Below are 24,613 nucleotides of genomic sequence, written 5' to 3'. Positions count from 1 at the left end.
AGACACTATGCTTCCAAGAGAGATAATTGCAATAAAAATGTCTGGCTGCCATTAGTCATTCACTTGTGTATGGAGCTGGGCAAACGTTTTGTTGCACTAAGCATTTTAATGTTGTTTTTGTTCTTTTTTTAATACATTTTGTTGTGTAATTAGCTCAAAGCAAACACACCCTGAAAATGATTTTGATAGCATCTGAATGGCAATGAACATATATTACTGAGTGCAGATCTTCAAATATTTGTGATGATTAAATTCTGCTAAATATGACTGAAAATGCTCCTTCATAATGTGACAAAGTAACCTAAAAGAGGCAGATAGAAAATAATGATTTCCATACATTTGATATAGTACCAGGGAAGACACTGTGTCTTGCATTATTTTAATGAAATAAACTAAATAAATCTAAATATAGTACTTTTACTGACAGAAATAAAATAACATTTCTCAAGTTGGTTTTCGACCATGGTCAACAAAGACCATGATAAAGACATTACGCTGAAATGTTTGCCTACCTCAGCATATTTTATTATTATTATTATTATTATTATTATTATTATTATTATTATTATTATTATTATTATTATTATTATAGATTACACAAAATGTGTTGAAACTCATTGAAGAACTTTTGTTTATTATTCAAACACCATGAATAACTATTTTATAACTACTTGCACAGATTGCAATTCAAAGACATAATATAGGTATACTTTTTTTTCCATACATTGTGCTTATGGAAAGAAGATACTACTGAATGTATATGGACAGCTGTGTTTATTTTGCAGGACCTAAACATATTTTAAATAACTCAGACCCTTCTTCTGTAAATACTTTCACCTTCTATTTACATATTCTTTTTAACTATCATGCTGTTCTTCAATACAAAAGGGGATATATTCCTGAACACAATGGATCTTGGTCACTATATCTTCCAAAACAAACTCTCATAAGTATGAATGCATAAGATGTAGAACTAAAGTTTATCTTAAATGTAATATAACAAGCTATCCATTTAAAATGTATTACTTACCATCTTCAGAACCTACAATTCCAAAAAACTCTGGACAGGGGACTTCAACAACTTCCCCAATCTTAGCAGGCTTCCAACAGGTGATGTTATCCCACATCCCAGGACATCCTGTGTAGGTAGCAAACATAAAAAGAGAAACATTTGTTCGATGTCAGTCGGGGTTAACGTTGCTGTGTTTTATTTATTTTTTACTCAATTTTGGTTAAACAAATTGGAGTGACTAGAACTAGTAGAAAAGATGCTGAAAGCATCGTATTACCAGTACAAATTCTACTGTCAATAACAACCCCCTCCCCAAAAAAAGATGCAACATCAAGACTGAAGAAAAATAAATATTTATATTTTATTGGCCTTATGTTTAGACAAAGATAAACAGCTATTCATATTATGCATTTTTTTGGTGCAGCTACTGCCGGCAATAAAATCTGCTCCCTTAGTAAAATTCCTATTGGTAGTAACACATGCCTGAAATATTTTGTATCACTACATACTCAAACAAAAAGAGGAAAACCAATACGAACCTGAAGCTTAACATACTTATTTTAACTCAGGTTTCTTTAAACTATTAAAAAATTACATTTGTTCCAAAAAGACTCCAGCTCATTTGTTGAGAGTAGATGCCTGATTTATTATAGCTACATAACATTATGTAAGGGAAATGTTAACAAATGACCTGACAGCATTTTTGGGGAAAGGTGATTAAACGGTTAAAACTTTGTCTGATGAAAACACTAAAATCATAACCCTAACAGTAGTGTTTAACAAGGCTTATCTTGCGGTTCACAGGGTGGGAACCAGGGCTGCAAGACGAAGGGACTGTTTTGTAATTTAGGATTCGAGGCTCGGCCTCTAGAGCAGGAAAGAGAGACAGAGAGAAAATGACGGGCCGGACTCTAATCGAGAGTGCCTTCCCTATGGAGTTGAGGCTGGCCCAATCTGACTCTGGGCTCCTGAAAAGACAAGAGTCCTCTGACTTCTCGGAGAGTCGTTATAGGCTCGGTCTCGCGACTGGGTCCCAGTTAGCGCCCGGGTTCGACCCTCAGAGGACAGAACGGCTCATACGAAGCCTTGATGTAAGGAGACCTGGGTTTAAATAGGGAGTCAATGTTGATAGACAGGTGGAACTAGGAAACAGAAAAGCCCTGGTTCACAACCCCTGAAATTCACAAAAGTTAACATGAATACTATCAGTCACTCCCACTTCTGCACAACAGAGGGCAGTATTGATTCAAGGTTAATTTGGTGGTAAATCGGCACCTTCTGATTATATACAAAATAGCAATTCATATTACACTTAATTTCCCCTATGCTCCCACTGAAGTGTTCTGCTGATGATTTACAATTTACCATCTGATCTATTGTAATTAAACATCTGGCAGTGACAGCAACTGCATGGTCAAGACCAATTAAGAAGAGCTTCAAGGCTGTACCCCAGATTATTTTATTTAGCAGTGCCCATGTGCTGCAGTCAGGACATGAAAGAGACTGTTGTTGCAGCATCTGCTGTTATTTACAGTTTCTGAAGTATCAGCATTTACACCATACTTAAAGAGACAAAGCATCAACTCTAAAGTGTTGCATGCCGGCCATAAAAGTATAGGATACGAATACCAAAATCAAGGGTACTGAGCTAAAACCAGCATGTTATGGCAAAAAAAACAAAAAACACTGATCTTGTATTGGACTAATCATTGTCAGTACCCAGGCAATATGAGGAGGCAATTTAAAAAGCTAACATAATGCTTGGTTATATACTGTCATAAAAGGTGTAGAGTATAAATCAAGGGTTATGATGAGGTTGTATAAATGCACTGATGAGACGAAACATAGACTTTTGTTAAGTTTTGGTCTCCACACTGCAAAAAGGAGTTCAGAGAAGACCAAATAGACTAATGCTATGGCTCAGGGGTATGACTCATGGAGATCCAGGGAGATATGATCAAACCTAGAAAGTCAATCCCAGCCACTATTTCAAACTAGATGCTTATATGACTTTTCTCCATAAATACCACATCTAATATTTTCATATCCTTCTCCAATATGGCCTCATGAAACATCAGTAATTTGTTCAGCCTTGTGTTTTTAATTTCTCACTCCAAATAGGAAAAAGTTTATTTAATCTATTGGGCTTTGAGGAGTATTAAAAAAAAAAATAAAAAAAAAAAAAAAAAAAACATTTGGTAACAAATAGATAAAAAATGGTGATTTATCCACAGCAAATGCAATCTTATGGTTTTAATAAAATATTAATCATTCATTTTGACATCATTTACATTCTGCAGTAAGAACCAAGTCTCTATTATAAGCTGATTATTTATATTTTTAAGCACTGTAGGCATCTTCAGAGTTCATATTGTAAAGGTGCAACAGACCTCGTTGTTTAGCTATTAATATCCCTGATGAGAATAGATAATACAGTAGGTTATACTGTGTGATGCCTGTTGTGCTCCAGGCACAGATATTAAAATTTATTGAAATGACCTGTTGTCATCCTATTAGATTGTTGTTAGTCCTGTCTGCTAAGCTTAGATTCAACCAGGAGTCTGTCTAGAAATCCTTTCTTGAAAATGATTGTGGTGATCTACACAGCCTGGTCACTTTGATAAGACCTGTCTACACAATTGGATTTGACATTGCCCTGAATTAGAGACACAAATTAGGTTGATTGTATGATCCGTGCAGCACTATAAACCTCCATTAGCTGCACAATCGGAAACAGTCAAGAAGAAACGGGGAAATTCAAAGATATAACTGCATTCAAACGAGGCAAAACAAAGGGAAAGCTGTCAACCAGAGACACAGCTGTGGCCACAAACAGTGACAGACAGACAGAAATGACAGATAGAGAGGCTTGTCAAGTCTGACATATAGTAGACTGAAGAGGTAACATCCCTCAAGACATATTCCAGTATACTGTGACGTCTACGCCACGTTGTGTCAAGGCATTATTAGATACAGGTCTTACTGAAGTGGCTAAGCAGTATTTACTACACTGCTCATAGATATTATAAAACCTTAACTTACTACAATTCTGCATACTTTAGATCTTTCTGAAGTCTACAGTGTTATGTTGTGCTACTGCAGATGTGCAAGTAAGCAAAGTACAGCAGCGAACAGAAAGGGCCAGTGGCATTCAGACGAGTTGATCTTTTGGTTATTGAATCAGGAACAGCTGAAGCAATGTCCGTTAGCTGGAGAAAAGGCCAGATAAGAACACTGAATGCAACAAACCCAATAATCAGCATAAAGAAAACAAGAAAGACCACTGAGCTGTCTGTAATGGATAGAAGCTGAAATCCACTAAAGCATTCACTGCTCCATTATTAAACTATCATGGCATTTCAAAGACTACTTTGATAGCTAGCTGACTGGCATAAAAAGTTTTCATATTTCTCCCCATGAAGGTAATGTTTAGCTTGGATACCTGTGCCTCTAAAAAGCAGTTACAATGACAGTGTCGTTGCTTGACTTGTCCTCTTGTGCCGCGGGGAGTATATAGCACTGGTGAAGAATTCTTTGTCATTGCTATTCAGATCAAGTAGTGTGTGTTCTTCTCAAGGACTAGTTCAGTCATTGCAGATAGGATGTCAGCTTTTCTCTTGCCATGAATAGAATAGCAAACAGAAGGTAAATAATTCCACCGCTGACTGAATTCTACCTAAAACATTGCGACAAAACATTCATCAGGAAATGTATACAGTACAGAACATTATTCCAGTGTGCTAAGCTTTCTGCTTTGTTTGGGGTGAAGACATGTATGTGAATTATGAAAACTGGATTTAAAGTTAAAAAAAGAAATGGTTACCTGACTAATACCCTAACTGTTATTATTTTTCAGTGTATGATATAAAAGGAGTGGCATTGTTGGCTGTTTTACAGAAAGGCTAACAATGTAAAATCCTTAACATCAAAGGTTTAGATCTTTTTCATTGTATCCTCTGGTTGGTTACATCTGGTAACAACTAACAAATGAGCCACATTGCTATTCAATCAAAGTTCTTAACGAATAAGGATATGCCACAAAACAAAACTGTCAAAAGGTGATATTTGTTGTAATAATTAAATAAACGTATCACAATCTATGACAATGTAAACATAAACCCATTGTAGACATAAGGGCTGTTGTCAAAAGGATTATCAAAATTTCTCCCATGATTTACCTATACAAGTATGCATTTTCATTTTATGTATGTTCAAATGTTCATTTTGCCTGTATTTTCAGTGCCCTAATCTGTTCTGTAAAAGATTGATTTCCAATCTGCATCCGTGTGAACAGGATGGCTTTGCAGGGGTGACGTCAGACCAGAAATAGACTCCAAACACTGATGAATGGCGGTGAGTTTGTGACGCTGTGGCGTCCAGAGTTTTATTGTAAGTAATAATAAATCACAAACAAAAAGATTTAAACGAAACACACAAAACAAAGGGTGCATTGGCCAAACAAACAGACAAACAAAAAGGACATGGGCGAACCCAACAAGTACCGTGCTGGATGCTTCCAGCACGAAATAGCAATTGTTAATATAGTATCTCCTTCTCTCTCCCGTTCTCCACTCACGAACACACAACCCAGAGTGCATGAAAACATGCAGCTTTTATACAACTGCACATGAATTAATAAAAGTGCAATTCCCCATGCTCACATTATTTTACCTGGATGTGAAGTGCTGTGCAATCCTCGTGCCTAAATACAAATATACATTTTAAACACTTGTGCTCGTAACCCATATTTATATCCAGTGTATTTTATACATAAACACCAACATTAACACACTACATACAACATAAAACACTTATAAACATAAAGGGGCGGGACACTCTGCCACAATCCGTTACTAACATATAGTTGAAAATGTACATTTCAGAAATCTATTTAAAATGAGAAATTCTTAATATTGTTTTTAATGCATAGGTCTTTTATCAGATTTATTTTAACTCCAGGTCAGACCTGATAACAACAGATTCTGAGCCTAACAAAGCCTAAGCTGCTTCGATTTTCCAAAACAACTAATGTACAATGTATTTTATAAACCTGAAGGTATGAAATGACTACTGCTACCATTGTAGTTCCAGGATCATGGTATCAAGTTGTTTTTTTTTTTTTCATGTACAACCACATTTAATAAATATATAATACTGAGAAATATAATAATACTGCTCAACATAAACAGTAGGCTATAATTAGTAAATAGTTACTATATTTACAATTGTTAAAATTATTCCCTGAAAAGTACAGTTTAAGGTCAGACTGTATGTTATTTGGCTAGTAATTTAAGCACTTTTGAAAATCAACCTTATGAAGATAGGTATCTAGTCCAAATGTTTGTCATAGAAGTTAATTTTTGTATTATCAATTAGGGCTTCTGTTTTTTGGATTTTTATTAATTTCATTTTTTGGTGCTTATTTTTAGCTATTTTCTAGTTTTATGTAAATCGTTTTATTTATTTATTTATTTATTTATTTATTTTTCTGGGGCTTTCACTTTTTATATATTATTTGAAATTGTTCGGGACATTGCCCGGTTGCACTAGTTGTTTTTGTTTCTTGTAGTATTTATTTATTTTTTTTATGGGAAAGGGGTGAAGTCGACATGAATTGAGTAACCATTTCCAAAACAACTATTTCATTTTTTCTTTTTTCTGTATCAGGGGTTGTGGCAGGCTGGCGAGTGGATAGAGGCCCAGAGACAGACTGCAGTTCAAAAAAATAACTATTTTATTATAAATAAACACAAAATGAAAGGGCACAAGGGCCAAAACAAAACAATTTAAACACAAAGAAAGACAAAAAGCAAAATTTACAAAAATAACAATTTCCAGGCTGGGCAATGCCTTCACTGGATTCAAGCTCTCCAAACAACCAAAAAAAAAAACAACCTGCTTCCTCAGCTCCCTCTCCCCAAATGAGAAGCAGAGGCCTCCTTTTATATCAGGTGGCTGGGCGCTGATTGATCGTTAATCAACCTAATCAACTAATCAACCCCAGCCACCTGAACATAATAAACCCAGGCAGGTAGGGGAAGTTAACCCCATCTCTGCCAATTTAAAGGGCAGAGCTTTGCTCTGCCACACACCTCCCCCCATGTACAACGTACACCGGCCGCAATCGGCCAACTCCCCCCCCCCCCCCCCCCCCCCCCCCCCGCCAAGAGTCCAATTATGTCCCTTGGGTGGGCTGTTATGGTGGGTGGTGGTGGGCGGGGTTGATGTCGGAGCCCCCAAGCCTTCTTTGGTTGAGGGGGCCCCGAATCTCCAAGGTAGCATGGCGACGGCGGCCCGGCTCCCTCTGGTGGCGGAGGCGGCGACTGCGGCCCGGCTCCCTCTGGTGGCGGCGGCTGCGGCCCGGCTCCCTCTGGTGGCGGAGGCGGCGACTGCGGCCCGGCTCCCTCTGGTGGCGGAGGCGGCGACTGCGGCCCGGCTCCCTCTGGTGGCGGAGGCGGCCCCTCCCTCTCGGGCTCTGAGAGCGGCGGCGGCTCCTCCCTCTCGGGCTCTGAGAGCGGCGGTGGTAGCTCCTCCCTCTCGGGCTCTGAGAGCGGCGGCGGTGGCTCCTCCCTCTCGGGCTCTGAGAGCGGCGACGGGGGCTCCTCCCTCTCGGGCTCTGAGAGCGGCGGCGGCAGCTCCTCCCTCTCGGGCTCTGAGAGCGGCGGCGGCGGCTCCTCCCTCTCGGGCTCTGAGAGCGGCGGTGGCTCCTCACCCCTCTCTGGCTCTGGGGACGACGGCAGATCCTCCTCCCTCTCTGGCTCTGGGAGCGACGGAGGCTCCTCACCCCTCTCTGGCTCTGGGAGCGACGGCGGCTCCTCACTCCTCTCTGGCTCTGGGAGTGACGGAGGCTCCTCCTCCCTCTCTGGCTCTGGGAGCGACGGCAGATCCTCCTCCCTCTCTGGCTCTGGGAGCGACGGCAGATCCTCCTCCCTCTCTGGCTCTGGGAGCGACGGCAGCTCCTCACCCCTCTCTGGCTCTGGGAGCGACGGCAGCTCCTCACCCCTCTCTGGCTCTGGGGACGACGGCAGCTCCTCACCCCTCTCTGGCTCTGGGGACGACGGCAGATCCTCACCCCTCTCTGGCTCTGGGGACGACGGCAGCTCCTCACCCCTCTCTGGCTCTGGGGACGACGGCAGCTCCTCACCCCTCTCTGGCTCTGGGGACGACGGCAGCTCCTCACCCCTCTCTGGCTCTGGGAGCGACGGCAGCTCCTCACCCCTCTCTGGCTCTGGGAGCGACGGCAGCTCCTCACCCCTCTCTGGCTCTGGGAGCGACGGCAGCTCCTCCCCCCTCTCTGGCTCTGGGGACGACGGCAGCTCCTCCTCCCTCTCTGGCTCTGGGACGACGGCAGCTCCTCACCCCTCTCTGGCTCTGGGGACGACGGCAGCTCCTCACCCCTCTCTGGCTCTGGGAGCGACGGCAGCTCCTCACCCCTCTCTGGCTCTCGGGAAGGCGGCTCACCCCTCTCTGGCTCTCGGGAAGGCGGCTCACCCCTCTTTATTGGAGTGACCGGGGCATCTCCCATGTCTACAGCCAGGTAATTAACCACCATGAGGGCAACCTCTGGGAAGGAGGCCGGGTGGTGCTGTTCCTCCCACTGTTCCCACCTCTCCCCATCTCGACGCCACAGCGTGTTGATAACTATGGGGAGATCGTGGACGAGGTCTGCCTCAGGGTGCATCAACCAGTCCCAGATCTCCTGTGAAGGTGGTGGTGCTGGAGGTAGTGGGGTGGCCCCTGATGCCCGGGGTGAACACGGCACCTCTTCCTGGGCCTGGTTGTAGGGGCATCCTGCCCAGTTGTGGCCGTCCTCCTCACACCGGCCACACCAGTTTGCCGGTGGCACGTCTGGGCAGGACCGCCAACGATGGTCCTCCTTCCCACACCAGGAACACCAGGGGAAGAGGCTGGCCGGGTCCTCCAGCGGTGGCTGCAGCAGCTTACATTTCTTCAGCTGCTGCTGCTTTTGTCGCTGTCTGCTCTTTCCCATTTTTTTTTTTTTTTTTTTTTTTTTTTTTTTTTTTTTTTTTTTAAAAAATCCCTAAAATTCCACAAAACAAAACAAAAATACTGCTCTGAGCCTCTAGGTGGCGCTATCCCACTTCTGACACCAAATGTGGCAGGCTGGCAAGTGGATAGAGGCCCAGAGACAGACTGCAGTTCAAAAAAATAACTATTTTATTATAAATAAACACAAAATGAAAGGGCACAAGGGCCAAAACAAAACAATTTAAACACAAAGAAAGACAAAAAGCAAAATTTACAAAAATAACAACTCCAGGCTGGGCAATGCCTTCACTGGATTCAAGCTCTCCAAACAACCAAAAAAAAACCAACCTGCTTCCTCAGCTCCCTCTCCCCAAATGAGAAGCAGAGGCCTCCTTTTATATCAGGTGGCTGGGCGCTGATTGATCGTTAATCAACCTAATCAACTAATCAACCCCAGCCACCTGAACATAATAAACCCAGGCAGGTAGGGGAAGTTAACCCCATCTCTGCCAATTTAAAGGGGTGTTTTATTGTTTTGTATCGGTTAAAAACGGAAATCAGAAGCCCTACTTATCAAATGGTAATAAAAAGAAGGAACATTTTCATTGGCTAGCAAGTGTTTCAATCTGGGAGAATATGACACCATACCTGCACGGCTATGACTATTGGCATGAAAATCTGGGGAGAAGCACTGTATCATTTATTGCAGCTATTTTAAAATATGTTTTTATGATAATCAACCTTGAAATCCAACATGTGAAAAATCAGGTTGAAAGTCGTGGCGTATGGTGACTGACAGAGAACATGCAGAATCCTCAGATAGAGATGATCCTGTGGTAATGTGAGATGTTCCTCGGTAGGGATGGAGTGTATGGGAGCTGCACTATAACCGAAACAACACCCATATACATGTGCACCCTATCATTGCATTCATTAGTGTAAAAGAAACACATTTTGAGGCTCCTGGCAAATAATAATCTATACTTAAAATTCCTGTTTCTCATCCTATCTAGAGAGCATGCAAATGATACAATGGATGAGCGAGGTTAGGAATCCAGCTGTGTTTCATCTCCAAGCTAAATACAGGTCTGCAGATAATAGGAAGGACTAGAATTGGCCACCATTTTCATTTATATTTCATCATGTTTTTAAATAATGTTTTTCTGTAGCTCTGATACCTCAGTGTCTCCATGGGGGGCGGGGGGCAATGGCTGAAGTAAAACAGTGACAGGCCAGGTTAGTCTCAGCTGCCATAATGGGGGACTGTCAGATTTAATTTCATTTTCACTAAGCAATTCCAATTAGTTTAAGAGATCCTGGGAGACTGTCACATATTCTTAATTATGTTGGGCCTGGAGGTTACTTATTTGAATAAAACATTATCCAGTCAATGTTGTAAACACACTGTGCTTGCCTTCCTGACTGAATTAAGAATAGGAAGGTTGAGGCTTGGGGATTTTGGCAGCAGTAAGTGGGTAATAAATAAATTTCTACTTCAAAAATTACAAAAGCCCATTTTGAAGTACATTGTGGAATAATAAATAATAATAATAATAATAATAATAATAATAATAATAATAATAATAATAATAATAATAATAATAAATAATAACCATCAATGTTATTTAGGATTGGACCTAAAAGAAAAAAAAAAAACATCAGAATAATATTCAACTCTCAGTTCATCGCTGGATTTAATGTAGCATCAAGTGTGTTCTGCTGCACCCAACTCAGCTATTCTATTCATGTCTTCAGATATCTTTTTTAAAAATTCAAAACACTACACTTTTGAGACATATTTACTGCAGGTTGATCGTACGCTACACAGTACTACAAGTCAAATTAGTTAGTAAACGCGCTAAACCAAACATTAAATTCTGTGCTGGAAGAAATTCCAGCATGAATATCAGTGCACATTATCAGCAAAAACTGCCGATAATTGATTGTGATTTTTTCTTTGTATCAGTGCCTTGCTGACAGTCTACCGATTATCAGTGCACCCCTAATATATGGCCTCCACCTGTGTTAAATTTTAGTGATTCACATGATTTCAGGATAAACGCAGCAGTTCCTGTAGGTTCCCTGTACTGGGTAGTGCATTTCAAAGCACAGACTCAACCATGAGCACCAAGGCGCTTTTAAAAGAACTCCGGGACAAAGTTGTTGAAGGGCACAGATCAGGGGATGGGTATGAAAAAAATATCAAAGGCCTTGAATATCCCTTGGAACATGGTCAAGATGATTATTAAGAAGTGAAGATGTATGGCACCACTAAGACCCTGCCAGATCAGACCGTCCCTCCAAACTGGATGACTGAGCAAGAAGGACACTGATCAGAGAGGCTACCAAGAGGCCAATGGCAACTTTGCAAGAGCTACAGGCTTTTATGGCCAAGACTGGTCAAAGTGTGAATGTGACAACAATATGCCAAGCACTCCACAAATCTGGCCTGTATGGTAGGGTGGCAAGATGGAAGCCATTACTCAAGAAAGCCCACCTTTAAACGCCCATTCCGTTTAAAGTATGAAAAAAAAAAAAAAAAAAAAAAAAAAACACTCGGGAGATTCTGTAGACATGTGGAAAAAAAGTTTTGCGCTCTAACGAAACTAAAAAGGAACTTTTTGGCCTAAATGCAAAGTGTTATGTTTGGCGCAAACCCAACACAACACATCACCCAATGAACACCATCTCTACTGTGAAGCATGGTGGTGGCAGCATCATGTTATGGGGTTATTTCTCATCAGCAGGATCTGGGGTACTTGTCAGGATAAAAGGGAAAATGAATGTAGCAAACTACAGAGATGCTATTGAGGAAAATCTGCTGCCCTCTGCAAGAAAGCTGAAACTGGGACAGAAGTTCACCTTTCTGCATGACAATGACCCAAAGCACACAGCCAAAGCTATACTGGAGTGGGTAAGGAACAAAAAGGTAAATGTCCTTGAGTGGCCGAGTCAGAGCCCCGACCTAAATCCAATCAAAAATTTGTGGCATGACTTTAAGATTGCTGTTCATCAACGCTCCCCAAGGAACTTGACAGAGCTTGAACAGTTTTTGCAAAGTTGGTAGAGACCTATCCCAACAGACTCACAGCTGTAATTGCTGACAAAGGTACTCCCACCAAGTATTAACTCAGAGGGGGTGGAGAATTATTTAATTATGATCTTTCAATTTTGTATTTTTAATATATAATTTTTTTCTCCATAACAACTTTTTTCCCCTTAACAGTGTGAAGTACGGTGTGTAGATAAGTGGAAAAAAAATCCTCATTTAAATGCATGAAACTCAGAGGCACTGACACAACAAAATGTAAAAAAAACTTCAAATGGGTGTAGACTTTTTATAGGCACTGTACATGCATGTGTGTGTCTGTTAACAGGTTGTGTGACAAGAAACATGGTTAAACATGGTGAAATTGAAATCAGGAAATAAAGAAATGTATGTATTTCAGTTACATTTCAGAACCACGGGCAGCTCATCACAGAGGAAAAAAAAATAAAAAATACTGCAATACAATTCCGAGTCGCAAGGTGGCAGTTTGAATATAGAAACAGACCCTTCTTGCAATTTTCCAAGATTTCAAGCCGGGAGGGATGCTTCACACATGCTCCAGATTTTCACACCTTAGATTTTACACTGTCACATTCAATTTAATGAGTGTCCCAAGATAGGTAGACCTGGTTTAATTATTGCAGATGTTACACAAAACAATAAAAAAAGAAACAAACGACACAGCTTTGTCTTCATATGTTTTTTTTTTTTGTTTGTTTGTTTTTTTTTGGGTGCTGCCAAACTGTAAGAATCGAATAAGTGCAACAGACAAAGAAAATACTGCATTACATTTCACCACAGACAAACAAATCTTGAAAGATTGAAAATATTTCTGCTAAAGAATGTTCAGTCCAGCACAAGAAGGGGACATTGCATGTGTTATTTTTAAATGAATTTATGTTTTTTATTTTGTTTGATAATTTACATGTCTTAAAAAATGTAACATTCTACAATTTAAAATATACTGCTTTATAGGTAAGCATTTAAATATTTAGGAACATTTGTTGTATAATAACTCAAAGAAACTGTCAATTTTGAATGTGAAATCACAATGTTTTCTTGTTTTATTACATATTATGTTTAATCTTGAAATATCTTGAAATACCTATTTTTAGACTGTGAAATAAGCCATTTTTTTGCCATGAGAAAACAGACAAGATTGCTGGTCTGCAGGTCTATATACTAACAGATACTGTATGAAATGGAACCCATATACTGGGTCACAGCTTGTGGGGGATTACACAGAAGTCTTCAGTACAACCAGCTTGAATCTAATTTTACAGATTTTTTACATATGTAAATTTGCATGTTTACAAAAAAGGTTTGCAGCTACTCCTCTTATTGTGACTATTATGATTCACACTTATTAGGAGTGGAGTCCACACTCCAAAATAGTATACCTTAAACCATTGCAATATTTGAAGACACTGAAAACAATATCTAGTCGAAATGTTTGTCATTTAACTTATTTAAGCAAAATAACTCTCATAAGATGGCTTTTCCATCTGGTATGGCCAGCCTCGTGCAGTTAAATGCCCTGAGTCACAGGCAAGGGCATATAACATAATGGGAATGGTCTTACCAGAGGGTAATGTCTTCTTATAAGAACATAAGAAAGTTTACAATGAGAGGAGGCCATTCAGCCCATCTTGCTCGTTTGGTTGTTAGTAGCTTATTGATCCCAGACTCTCATCAAGCAGCTTCTTGAAGGATCCCAGGGTGTCAGATTCAACAATATTACTGGGGAATTGGCTGCAGACTCTCACAATTCTCTGTGTAAAAAAGTGCCTCCTATTTTCTGTAAGGGTTCTATTGCTATTAGAAAATGGCTGCGTTAAACTTAACATTGAAAGTTTGCCTCTGTTTTTATGCAGCACTAGTTTTAGTTGCTAATGGAAAATGTTACCCTCAATATTCCATGAGTGATGAGGTTTACTGAAAATGCCATGTGTGGTCTGGTAGCCTCCAGGCAGCATTATCTCAGTTAAAATAATTAATTTTGAGTCCTTTACAATAAAAACATTTAGTTCCTCTGTATGTTTCTGTATTATTTTTTTTTAGATCATTAATTTCGGGACAGTGTACTGTATCAAGCTTTATATTACCAGAGGTGGACAATGTCGCATACCCTAAATAAAAATGTAATACAAACAACAACAAAAAATATCAGTTCAGGCAACTCTTACACAATGGTGAACATGTTTTGTGATCTATTTGTTTCTACCTACCTCTTCAATATATAACATTAGGTCATAACATGTATTAGCGATTAAAAATATCTAGTAGCCTACATGTGTTAATGTTGATCATACTGTTTGTTCACAGTTTATTCAAAGCCTCCTGGCATTGTTAGAGAAGAGTGCACAGGGTCTGTGTTATTATTATGATTTGCTGAATAATCAGTCTGCATTCAGTTGTTTGATTTCCACAACTTGTCATTCAAAATGGAGAGAATTTGCTGTTACTGGTGCGGTTACTGTATTGCTGCTTAGTCACCAATATTCAGAGGACGTGTACTAGAACAAAGATTTCCTTTCCTTAAGCAGAAAAAAGGTACATTACCCAAGTGAATACTATATTTACATATTTTCTGGTGTTCGATTTGGAACAACTTTACAACGTGGGCATTTGGAACCAACTCTTATGCTGAATTATTATTATTATTATTATTATTATTATTATTATTATTATTATTATTATTATTATTATTTCTGTACTGTATTCAGTTTGCCATACGTATATGTTATATGAATGACTTATTTTACTGAATATTATTGAATATAGAGGGGGTGGCGCTCAATTGTCCATTTAATTAATAATTAACTAATTAAAGGTGTTTATCACAATGAAAAAATGTAAAACCAGCAAGTCATTAATTTTTAAAATTGAAACTTTCTGATATATTCATACAGCAATTAATGTATTGTATCCTACAGTGTACACAAACTGTACAAACACACATACTGTATGTTGTTTGCAAAGATAATTGTTTGCAAAGATAATTGTTTGCACTTTACAGATGTTTTTTTTTTTTTTTTAAATATAAAAAGGTTACAAATTCATTATTTTATGTACTATGATCATTTAAAATGGTAGTAGTAGCTAATTTCAGAAAAGGTAAAAACAAATTCATGCTTTAAAATGTGCAGTGATTTATACTTTACAAATAAAAACAAGGTGCTTTACATTGATAACATAGCTTGCGCCTCATTTTACACCACCATCAACTAGTTAAATACTGGAGCTAAACTGACTCTTTTGCTCCCTGTTTCAGATTTAATATTAAACCTCAGCAGCAGGTGCACTGTGACAATGAAATGCATGGGAGCAAAGGTGGCAGTGGGGCAAGTGATTCCGCTGTGTTAAAGAAACTTGAAAATAGTACTTTGAGTAAAGGCTCTGAAAAGTGGGGCAGTAAAAAATGAATGAACAAGCAAAACAAAACAAGTTTGTACCAACAAAAATATTATAATGTATGTGATTTTCTTAGATACAAGGCAGCAAATCAATGCCTCATAAATGTATTCAACCCAGAGTTAATAATTAATACTTTTATGCACTGCTGAATTTGTAGATTACCTGTATTGCATGCAAATTTTCTTATGTTTGTATGAGTCAATTAATATAGATTTCATTTGTGCTTCATCTTCAAATCCACATTACTGAAAATTAGGCTTTTAAAAGGCATTGTTGAGGCAAATATTCAGCTTTGAATTACATAAAATTGGTATAGAAACAAACAAACACATATTGGCAACTTGTTAATTTAGCTGATTATCAATTGACATATGGTGTGAAGGAGGTCTTCTGTTCTTTTCTTTCTCTGGCAAGACTTGCATGACTTCAGAGTGAATCCTTTCAACACAGAAACGACCTGAGTAGTCACTGGTTCAGCAGCAATTGGTGCCTGCCAATGAAAATTGATGATAAGCAGCCAACCTCATGACTATATGTGTGTTTGTGCCAATTTGCTGTTTTCTTTTCTTCCTTTCTGCAACTGAAGACACTATGAGAAGGATACTCTCACGTGTCTCTTAATCTTTCAAATGAAGCTAAATCAAAGTTTTGCCAACTCTGTGGACAATACAGTTTCCATTTAAATATTTCCAAGAACAGCAGGTGGCTTGGATAAACTCCAATAACGGTTAACACAATTTGTCCCGATAAAATATAGGCTATAGTGCTTCAAGTTGGCATCATTTGAAGTTTCTAATGCTGCTGCTGCTGCCATCCTTTTATTCTGTCTGCTTGTTAAAGTGACATACAGTAAGCACTAATAGAAGTGGCTATAGTATCAGAATGCACGTACCAGAATATAAGGTCCTTGAATACACCCAGTCAGAGGGCTGAACTCCAGTGGCTCAAAATTCAATGCACAGGTGTTGGGAAGATGGTTGCCAGATTCAATTCCATTGTGAGGCAGAATGTGCACTTGTATACTTCACAGACCAACATACCAGCCCATATCCTCAGCCAGAGTATGACTGTTCTATCTAGAGCAAAACCTCTGTCTCTTCCTTCAGTTAACTCAGCATAACAATTTATGAATATCACGTCATATGTATCTTTTGCAAGATGCCCTATGGTCATTCCTTTTTAAACATCTAAAAAAAAAAAATATATAAAATAAGAACTGTACCACATGCTTTTGGGATTAGTTATAATTAAAGAAATTTGTGGTGATGGGTGATACTGATACACAGATGTTTTAGCAATCCATAGCAAATTATTATTATTATTATTATTATTATTATTATTATTATTGTAAAACGCTTTGTGATGGTGGTCCACTATGAAAGGCGCGCTATAAAATAAATACATACATTATTATTATTATTATTATTATTATTATTATTGTAAAACGCTTTGTGATGGTGGTCCACTATGAAAGGCGCGCTATACAAATAAATACATATTAATATAATATTATATATTATTATTATTATTATTATTATATATTATTATTATTATTTATTATTATTATTATTATTACTATTCATGTTCAAATTCCTAAACTAACTCATGAAACCCCACACATCCAACCACATTCATTATTTATATTCCACTGCAGTCTACTTCTGAAAATTACTTTCCAAATCCACCCACTCTACTACAGTGTTCCTTTATTTTTGAGAGTAACATTTAATTGCACAGGCAGAAAAACAGAAGCTACTGCTTTGTGAGATAAACTTCCATTTACAAAGGGCTCCAGATGGGCTTCTAATCCAGCAGTTATAGTGGGGGTGGACCATTTGCAAACATTAATAAAACAAGATACAATCAACAGTTTATTAAAGGTCTTGGACAAACAGACCAATTAGTTTACCCAGCTATTGTTTTTAGGTGCAGGTACATGATAAAAATGTATTATGACTACAACTTGTACTATACAGAGACAATATGAACCAAGTAGCTCTGGCCACAGTCCAAGCCCTAGGGACATTATAACAATGTATTTAGTCTACACTTACAATAAAAGAACAGATGACCCATACATAGTATTCTCTCTCTCTCTCTCTCTCTCTCTCTCTCTCTCTCTCTCTCTCTCTCTCTCTCTCTCTCTCTGCCTCATGACCACAAAATATAGACAGTTAAATACAAAAACTTACCTATGGTAGGATCATCAAAGTTATGTTCCTGTTGGATCTTCTCCAGGCAAAGTTCTTGGTCCCTTTTTATCATGCAATCAGAATGCATGGTGCTCACCTACAAATAAATACATGAATTAAGGGTAGTATATTGGATTTAGTCACATGAACCAATTTTGGAGACTTAGACCCCGTTCACACTACTGGGTCAGAGCATATTTAGGTTTGCAACCCCGTTCACATTTGCGGTTTAAGATGCCTCTGTATGTTCACATATGTGACTGAAAAGCAGGCCAAAAATGTGGTGTTTTTTTTTTTTTTTACACACATAAAATACTGTTCTCATCCACAAATATTAAGCCTGCACTCAGAATGGAAGAGCTACCAGGGGTATACAGTAATCCTTGATTTGAGTTGATGTTTCTCATTAATAAGTATTTTTTCAATGCGGCACGGCAGCAATTTTATGGTATAAGTTAAAAATAAACTATATTATTATTGACTATTTTGGTGTGTAATGGGGTGACGGTCTGAGCTTACCCACACCCACAATCACATTATTCTCCCAAGAACACTGAGGTATTTAGAACTTGCTAGTGTTCACAGTTATGAATATTTATTTTCGTAATGGATACTTCACTCAGATTGCAAATGACTAAATGTGACGGGGGTGCAACGGGTCGGAGCTGTGGTCGATCCTCCCGATCGCTGGTGGCGTTGCACAAAACGGGACGAGACCGGTGGAAAGGCAAAGGTCGAGCCGTCCGGGAATTCCAGAAAGATCACCCGCTCCATCCCAACGCGGAAGTCCGTGGCTGCCGCGCCACGTACCCCAGTCAGAGTTACTATGTATGCCGATTGGGTACAGCGGCGACCAGGGCTGAGGCCAAGGGTGGGGTCGAACAGTATTTAAAGGACGGTACGATCTGAGCTCGCGTGCTCAGTCCTGGGGGTAACAGCGAAAGGAGACGTGCTGTTGTATTTATTGACGTGTGTAAAAAAGTGTGTTGTATTTACGGAGACTGGAGACGGCGTTTCGGCTTACTTCCCGGAAGAATGACCGGGGCCTCAATACTAAACCCTACCCAGGACTGGGAGCCCCCTAGAGGCCAGCACAGGAGTGCCAGCGAAATATTTATCTATAATTATAACTTATATTTTACTGTGTGCGGGACTTTTGTTAGTTTTACCTTTTTATTTTCTCCTCCTCCTTTATCATCGTTGGTACTGGTGGGGGAATTTATTTTGACTATTTTTATTTCTTTTCTTTTTTTGTTCTATTTTTGATTGGAATATTGGTCGGTGGCCATCTACGGCCAGATAAATAAAAACCCTGCTGCGGGGAAAAATATACAAGCCTCCAGTGTATTTTTGCCGGTCCATCATCACCACCATTTGACTCAGCCCACCAACCTTCCACACTAACAGATTGTAAATACAAGGACTGACATTCACAAGATTACAGAACATACGGCTATAACAAAACCCTTGTCTCACATATATAGCTACGGGAACTTCATTAAGGGAAGCTCCCTAATCTAAATGCAGCAATACACCACCATATATCAAATACACTTTGCTCAACAACATGCATGATACATAATAAACCACTGCTCTATCACCAGTAGAATAACATTAACAATAATAAAAACAATAACAGGCTTGAAATATTACAGTGAGGTTCTCACCCTCACATGGTGCATCAACAATCTTAGTATTTGTGAATGAGAACAGTATTTTATATGTGTAAAAGCAAGCAGCTAAAAGAAATGATCCGGCCCTCAGCTACCTTTTCTTTCTTTGCGATATCATTTTCGGTACCAGTTTGGTGACTTTAGCACTGGGTCAGTACGGTGCGGTACTGGTCACCAAATTGGCATCAAGATGCTGTGGGACGGATTGCAAACAACCACAACCGAAGAAGCCTCTTGGTCCTACACATCACTGCTCAACCCAGCACTGCTCAACCCAGCACTGCTCAACCCAGCAGCCGCTCTCACTACACATGTGCTGTAACACAAACTGCAGACAAGCCTGCGCTTTTTGAAATTGCAGAAAAATACAAGGAGAAAAGAAAGGTAGGAGGGTGGCAAGAAAGAAGCCGTTACTCAAAAAGTACCATCTGAAAGCACGTCTGGAGTTTGCCAGAAAGCATGAGAGTGACCAGGCTACGATGTGGGAAAAGGTTTTGTGGTCAGATGAGACCAAGATAGAGCTTTTTGGCCAAAACTTAAAAACTCAATGTGTGGCGCAAACCTAACACGCCCATGCCTCAAGACACACCATCCCTACAGTGAAGTATGGTGGTGGCAGCATCATGCTGTGGGGATGCTTCTCATCAGCAGGGACTGGGCATCTTGTTACAATTGAAGGAAGAATGGATGGAGCAAAATACAGGTTCAGTCTAGCTTCAGTCTGCTAAAAAACTGAAGCTTGGGAGGAAATTCACCTTTCAGCAGGACAATGATCCCAAGCACAAGGCCAAAGCAACATTGGAGTGGCTCAAGAACAAAAAGGTCAATGTCCTACAGTGGCCCAGTCAAAGTCCTGATCTCAATCCCATTGAGAATCTGTGGCACTATTTGAAAATTGTGGTCCACAAGCGTCGTCCAACCAACCTGAACAACCTGGAGCAAATCTGTCAAGAAGAATGGGTCAAAATCACTCCGACACTGTGTGCAAAGCTGGTGCATACTTACCCCAAAAGACTTAAAGCTGTTATTGCAGTGAAAGGTGGCTCTACCAAATATTAATGTGTGGGGGTTGAATACTTATGCAAGCAAGATATTTCAGTTTTTTATTTTTCTTAAAAATATTTCCCAACATAAAACTAATGTCACCTTACAGGAATTGATTTTGAGTTTAAGTGTTTTAAAATAAAATATCGAACAGAACTAAATTTCAATGTACCAATTGTAATTCAGTAGTACTTTTTTAAACTATTACAGCATAAATAAATTAAAAAATGGCATTGCAGTTTGTGAGCACTGTCATTGTATGCCCTCGGTGGCGGACCATGACTGCGTTACAGGCTCGGCCAAGCAGCTTTGTTATAGAATATTCAGGTTTCGGGTCTTTAGGAGGTAAACACCAAATAGGTAATAGTTGTATTTCGTACTTGAAAGCGAATCAACTATCGACTAAATGGCAAACAAAATAATTGTTATTATTTATTTATTAGCAGGAGCCCTTATCCAGGATGACTTACAGTTGTTACAATGTATCACAATACAAAGTATTACATTGCAAAATCTCACATTACACAATATCACCTTACAGAAAAGTGCAGTTATAAAGTACAGTAAAATCAGTAGAAAGTAAGATTAAATTCAAATACGAGCAAAACAAAGAATATAGTAAATAATTACTTGTAAGAGCTATTCGATTAAGAGCCGTTAAATTTATAGTAAAGATATTTGCTTAGAAGAGTAAATTCCATTAAGAGCACATAGTCAGCATGATAAATGGATAAGAACGATTTCAAGTAAGATCAATTACAAAAACTGTGATTACAGATACCTTTAAGAGTAAAATCAACTACAAGATACATAAAATAGTTATAATTAACAGCAGCAGTAGAATACAGCAAAATAAGGGGCAGTTCACTACAAGAACAAGAAGATGCAAGTACTGGTACAATTGTGTGCCATATAGTCTAGTGTAGTTGACAGATGCTGTCTGAACGGGTGTGTCTTGAGGAGGTGCTGGAAATTGTGCAGTCCTGATGTCCATGGGTAGGTTGTCCCACCACTGAGGCAAGTTCCCCATGCACACACCATTACTAGAACGGTTTTGGTCCCCATGGCTTTACTGGGTGATCTGAGGCACCGCCTACAGGCCACCGCAGCAGCAGGCAACTGGGCCCTTCCGCAAGGCAGGGGGAATGCAGGACAGCTTGTGACCTTCCTTACAACGTGATCAGGGAGATTTCACCATCAACAGACAGATGTAAGGCTAGAGCAGTGAAACGCACAACTAGTCGATCGGAGTTGTTTTGAACCATGAGGTACATGACACATTGCGAAGGGAATATCTCAGCGGTGAATGGCGAATTCGAAAAAAATCCTTTGCTGTTTGACGGTAGCAAAACAATGTTTTTGATATTGAGTCAGTTTTAAATAATGTGTAATTGCAGTACCATGTTCCGACTGCTGGACAGGGGGGCGTAAGAGGTTAATTATTGTTACAGGAGGGGCTAATATAAGGGTATTCAGATTTATAGAAAAAAAATTAAAAAGCTAAAGTATGTTACATATGTCACTATTGCATGCATTCATCCTGTAATTATGGTGGCCACTAAAAAAAGAAAATCTAAATAGTTGTGGATGATTCATGCAATAGATTTATCCATTTATCCAAGAAAATATATAATTATATATGTGATTGAAAATGTTGCCTATGGACATATGATAATTTAACATCAATTCATCTCAAAGACAATACAGCAGACCCTACTGGCCAGGTGCCTGTAATGCTCAACTGAACACCTGCAGGACTGGTCTTTGTCTATTCAGAGACTGGTAGTTTGCTAACATCCCCTCTCGAGTTCCTGGGTGTAAAGAGACTAATGGCTTGGTTCGTGGGATTTGAGGACGCCCACTGACCTTCAGTTCTCCAGAGCTTTTGTAGGGAGTTGATGCAGTGAGAGAATGTACATGTAATTGGACATTCTAAATTGGGAAGAAAGTGGAGTCAAATAATTGGGCAAATATGGGAAAAAAACAGGAAGGTTGTTATTTTAATGATTTAAATAAAGACGGCATTTATATTTGCAGCTGTTTAGGCCAGTTAAATAGATACCTGTTGAATACAAATCCGGGCTGCAAAAAGCACAGATTGTTTCATAATTACACTACTGCCTTTTTGCCTGAGTTCCTGTGGACCAAATTACTATAATTTAGACTTGCAAGAACAATACTTTAAAATGACAGAGAGTGAGAGTGAGAACAGAAGAAATTGAAGTTACTGTGAAAATGCTTCTTACCAACATGTCATTAAATACAAAAATGCACATATATACTTAATTGGGGAATAGCCCAGCCAGACCCCTTGTTAAAATAGTAACTTCCTCTTGAATTTCTTTAGATCTTTGAGTTTTCCTTATATAATTTTTACTTTGACTTTGTAACGTCCATTGGTCTTGCCACAAATTGCAACTATGCAACAAAAATACAGAACCTGCTGTACAGGAATAGTAAATACTGTCTGCAAAACAAAACACTGTATCAAGGTTTTAAAACTTTTATGGGACTGCTTCAGTTTATTGCAAACAAATTACTTGTTTTCACCTGCCACTGGGATTGTAGTTAAAATCGATCTGATATCTACACTATTCCTTTCTATCAGCAATAAATCAAAATAAATGTGATTTGAACTGGTACTGTGACAGTGTAAGTTTGAAATATTTACGAGGAAAAAATGGCCTAATAAGTATGCAATGCATAGGTTGCTAGAGCCAGGCTTTATACTGGTTGCAGGGAAAAAAAAACAAAAAAAAAACATTAAGGTTAACAGAGTGCTGTTAATTATACTATTCTACAAAAATTGGCACTAGTTGAAATAATGTGTAAATGGCATAGGTTACATAAAGACAAACGATCAGAGGGTTGGTTGTTTCATTCAAGTCTAATTAAACTATATTAGTATGATGCACTACTGTTACAAAGGATGCCCTCTTGTGGGGGGGGGGGTAAAAGCTCTACAACAAATGCAGAAGAGCATTGCTCTTTTTGCACAGGGTATAGGATGGTTGTTTGAGGTTTGTATGGTTTCCAGTTCACACCCAGTGTCAGCCCTGTCACACTTGCTACCAGTGAAGAAACGAGACAGCCAAACATATCAAAGTGTTTACTGAAGTCCTAGGATTGACAAATAAATGATAGCATTTAGATTACAGGGCATGAAGAACCGTGTAATTACTAACAATGATTCTTACTCTTGCATGGTAACTACTGTACCATTACATGGGAATGGCTTTGTGAATGCATCTTGCTGCCTGATGTAATTAAATTGTAACAGCTGGGTACAGGCCATTCCTGAATTACACACTTATTTCTAATAGCAGTTACCATCTTCTTCCATAACTGTAATATAAAATGCAACCAACAACTGTGTACAATATAAAACTAAAAATATGGCCTACTGACTTTTTAAGCTTTTCACATGAACAAACATGTTTGCTAGCCTTTAAAGCAAGATATTCCTTGGAGAGCATCCTCAGCAGATTTAAAGAACATGTACTTTAAACTCAATTTCACATTATAACAGCAGTGGTATTTTTTTTTACCAGTATACCCAACTGATTGCCTCTGCCATGTGCCTTACTTCAAACGCATTTAAAATAATTTCCTGCAAGAAACAACACAATCAGAAAGATTGGGACTGATGACATACCATATAATTTAGCCATACATTCAAAAGCAAGCATTAGGAATCATCATGGCTTAAGAATTGCACAAGGTATGGGGGAGGGGGGTGGGGGTGGGTGACGAGATATCTTTTAGCACCAAGGGCACCTATCAAGTAACATTTCTGGCCCTTATTAATGTCGAACGGGAGTTCAAAAAAAGGTCAGAATGTCAAGGTTCTTGCAATATATCTGTGACAGAGACAAAATGATTCTTGGTGATACATCTCCATCCCGACATGTGAGGTCGCTATGTAAAGGGAACAGAGTGCCCTGGACTGGATGGGCAGACAATTCATTCCCAGCGATAGGTGGATGTTGGTCAACTAGGAAGGGGACTGAGCTCCGGTACACTAAATCATCAACCCGGAAGGATTGATGCAGATTGGAGGAGCTGTTGCACCTGTTAACCAAGGGGTCAAGATTAATTTTACATAAGAGGATGGAGAGAAGTGATCTGTTCCTTTGTAAATAGTTAAAGCGAAACCAAAAGGAGACCTGTATTGTGAACTGTGGCTAACATGATCCGGAGGTGTCACCAAAGGCCAGCACTAAACTCAGACAACACT

General features: G+C 39.2%; 1 protein-coding gene across 5 annotated transcripts in view; it reads right to left on the bottom strand.

Annotated features, from left to right (window-relative positions):
- LOC121313374 (pituitary adenylate cyclase-activating polypeptide type I receptor-like) overlaps nt 1-24,613 on the bottom strand; it is a 94,139-nt gene that overhangs the window by 43,572 nt on the left and 25,954 nt on the right. For all 5 annotated transcript variants that reach the window (XM_041245815.1, XM_041245817.1, XM_041245818.1 and 2 more), the window contains exons 3-4: nt 17,660-17,756; nt 1,031-1,138 (exon numbers count right to left, since the gene is read on the bottom strand). In XM_041245815.1, coding sequence (XP_041101749.1) covers nt 1,031-1,138; nt 17,660-17,756 — 205 coding nt within the window. The remainder of the gene's footprint in view (nt 1-1,030; nt 1,139-17,659; nt 17,757-24,613) is intronic.

The sequence above is a fragment of the Polyodon spathula genome, chromosome 3, assembly GCF_017654505.1.
Source record: "Polyodon spathula isolate WHYD16114869_AA chromosome 3, ASM1765450v1, whole genome shotgun sequence".
Classification (NCBI taxonomy): Eukaryota; Metazoa; Chordata; class Actinopteri; order Acipenseriformes; family Polyodontidae; genus Polyodon; species Polyodon spathula.
This window is presented reverse-complemented; position numbering and strand designations above follow the sequence as displayed.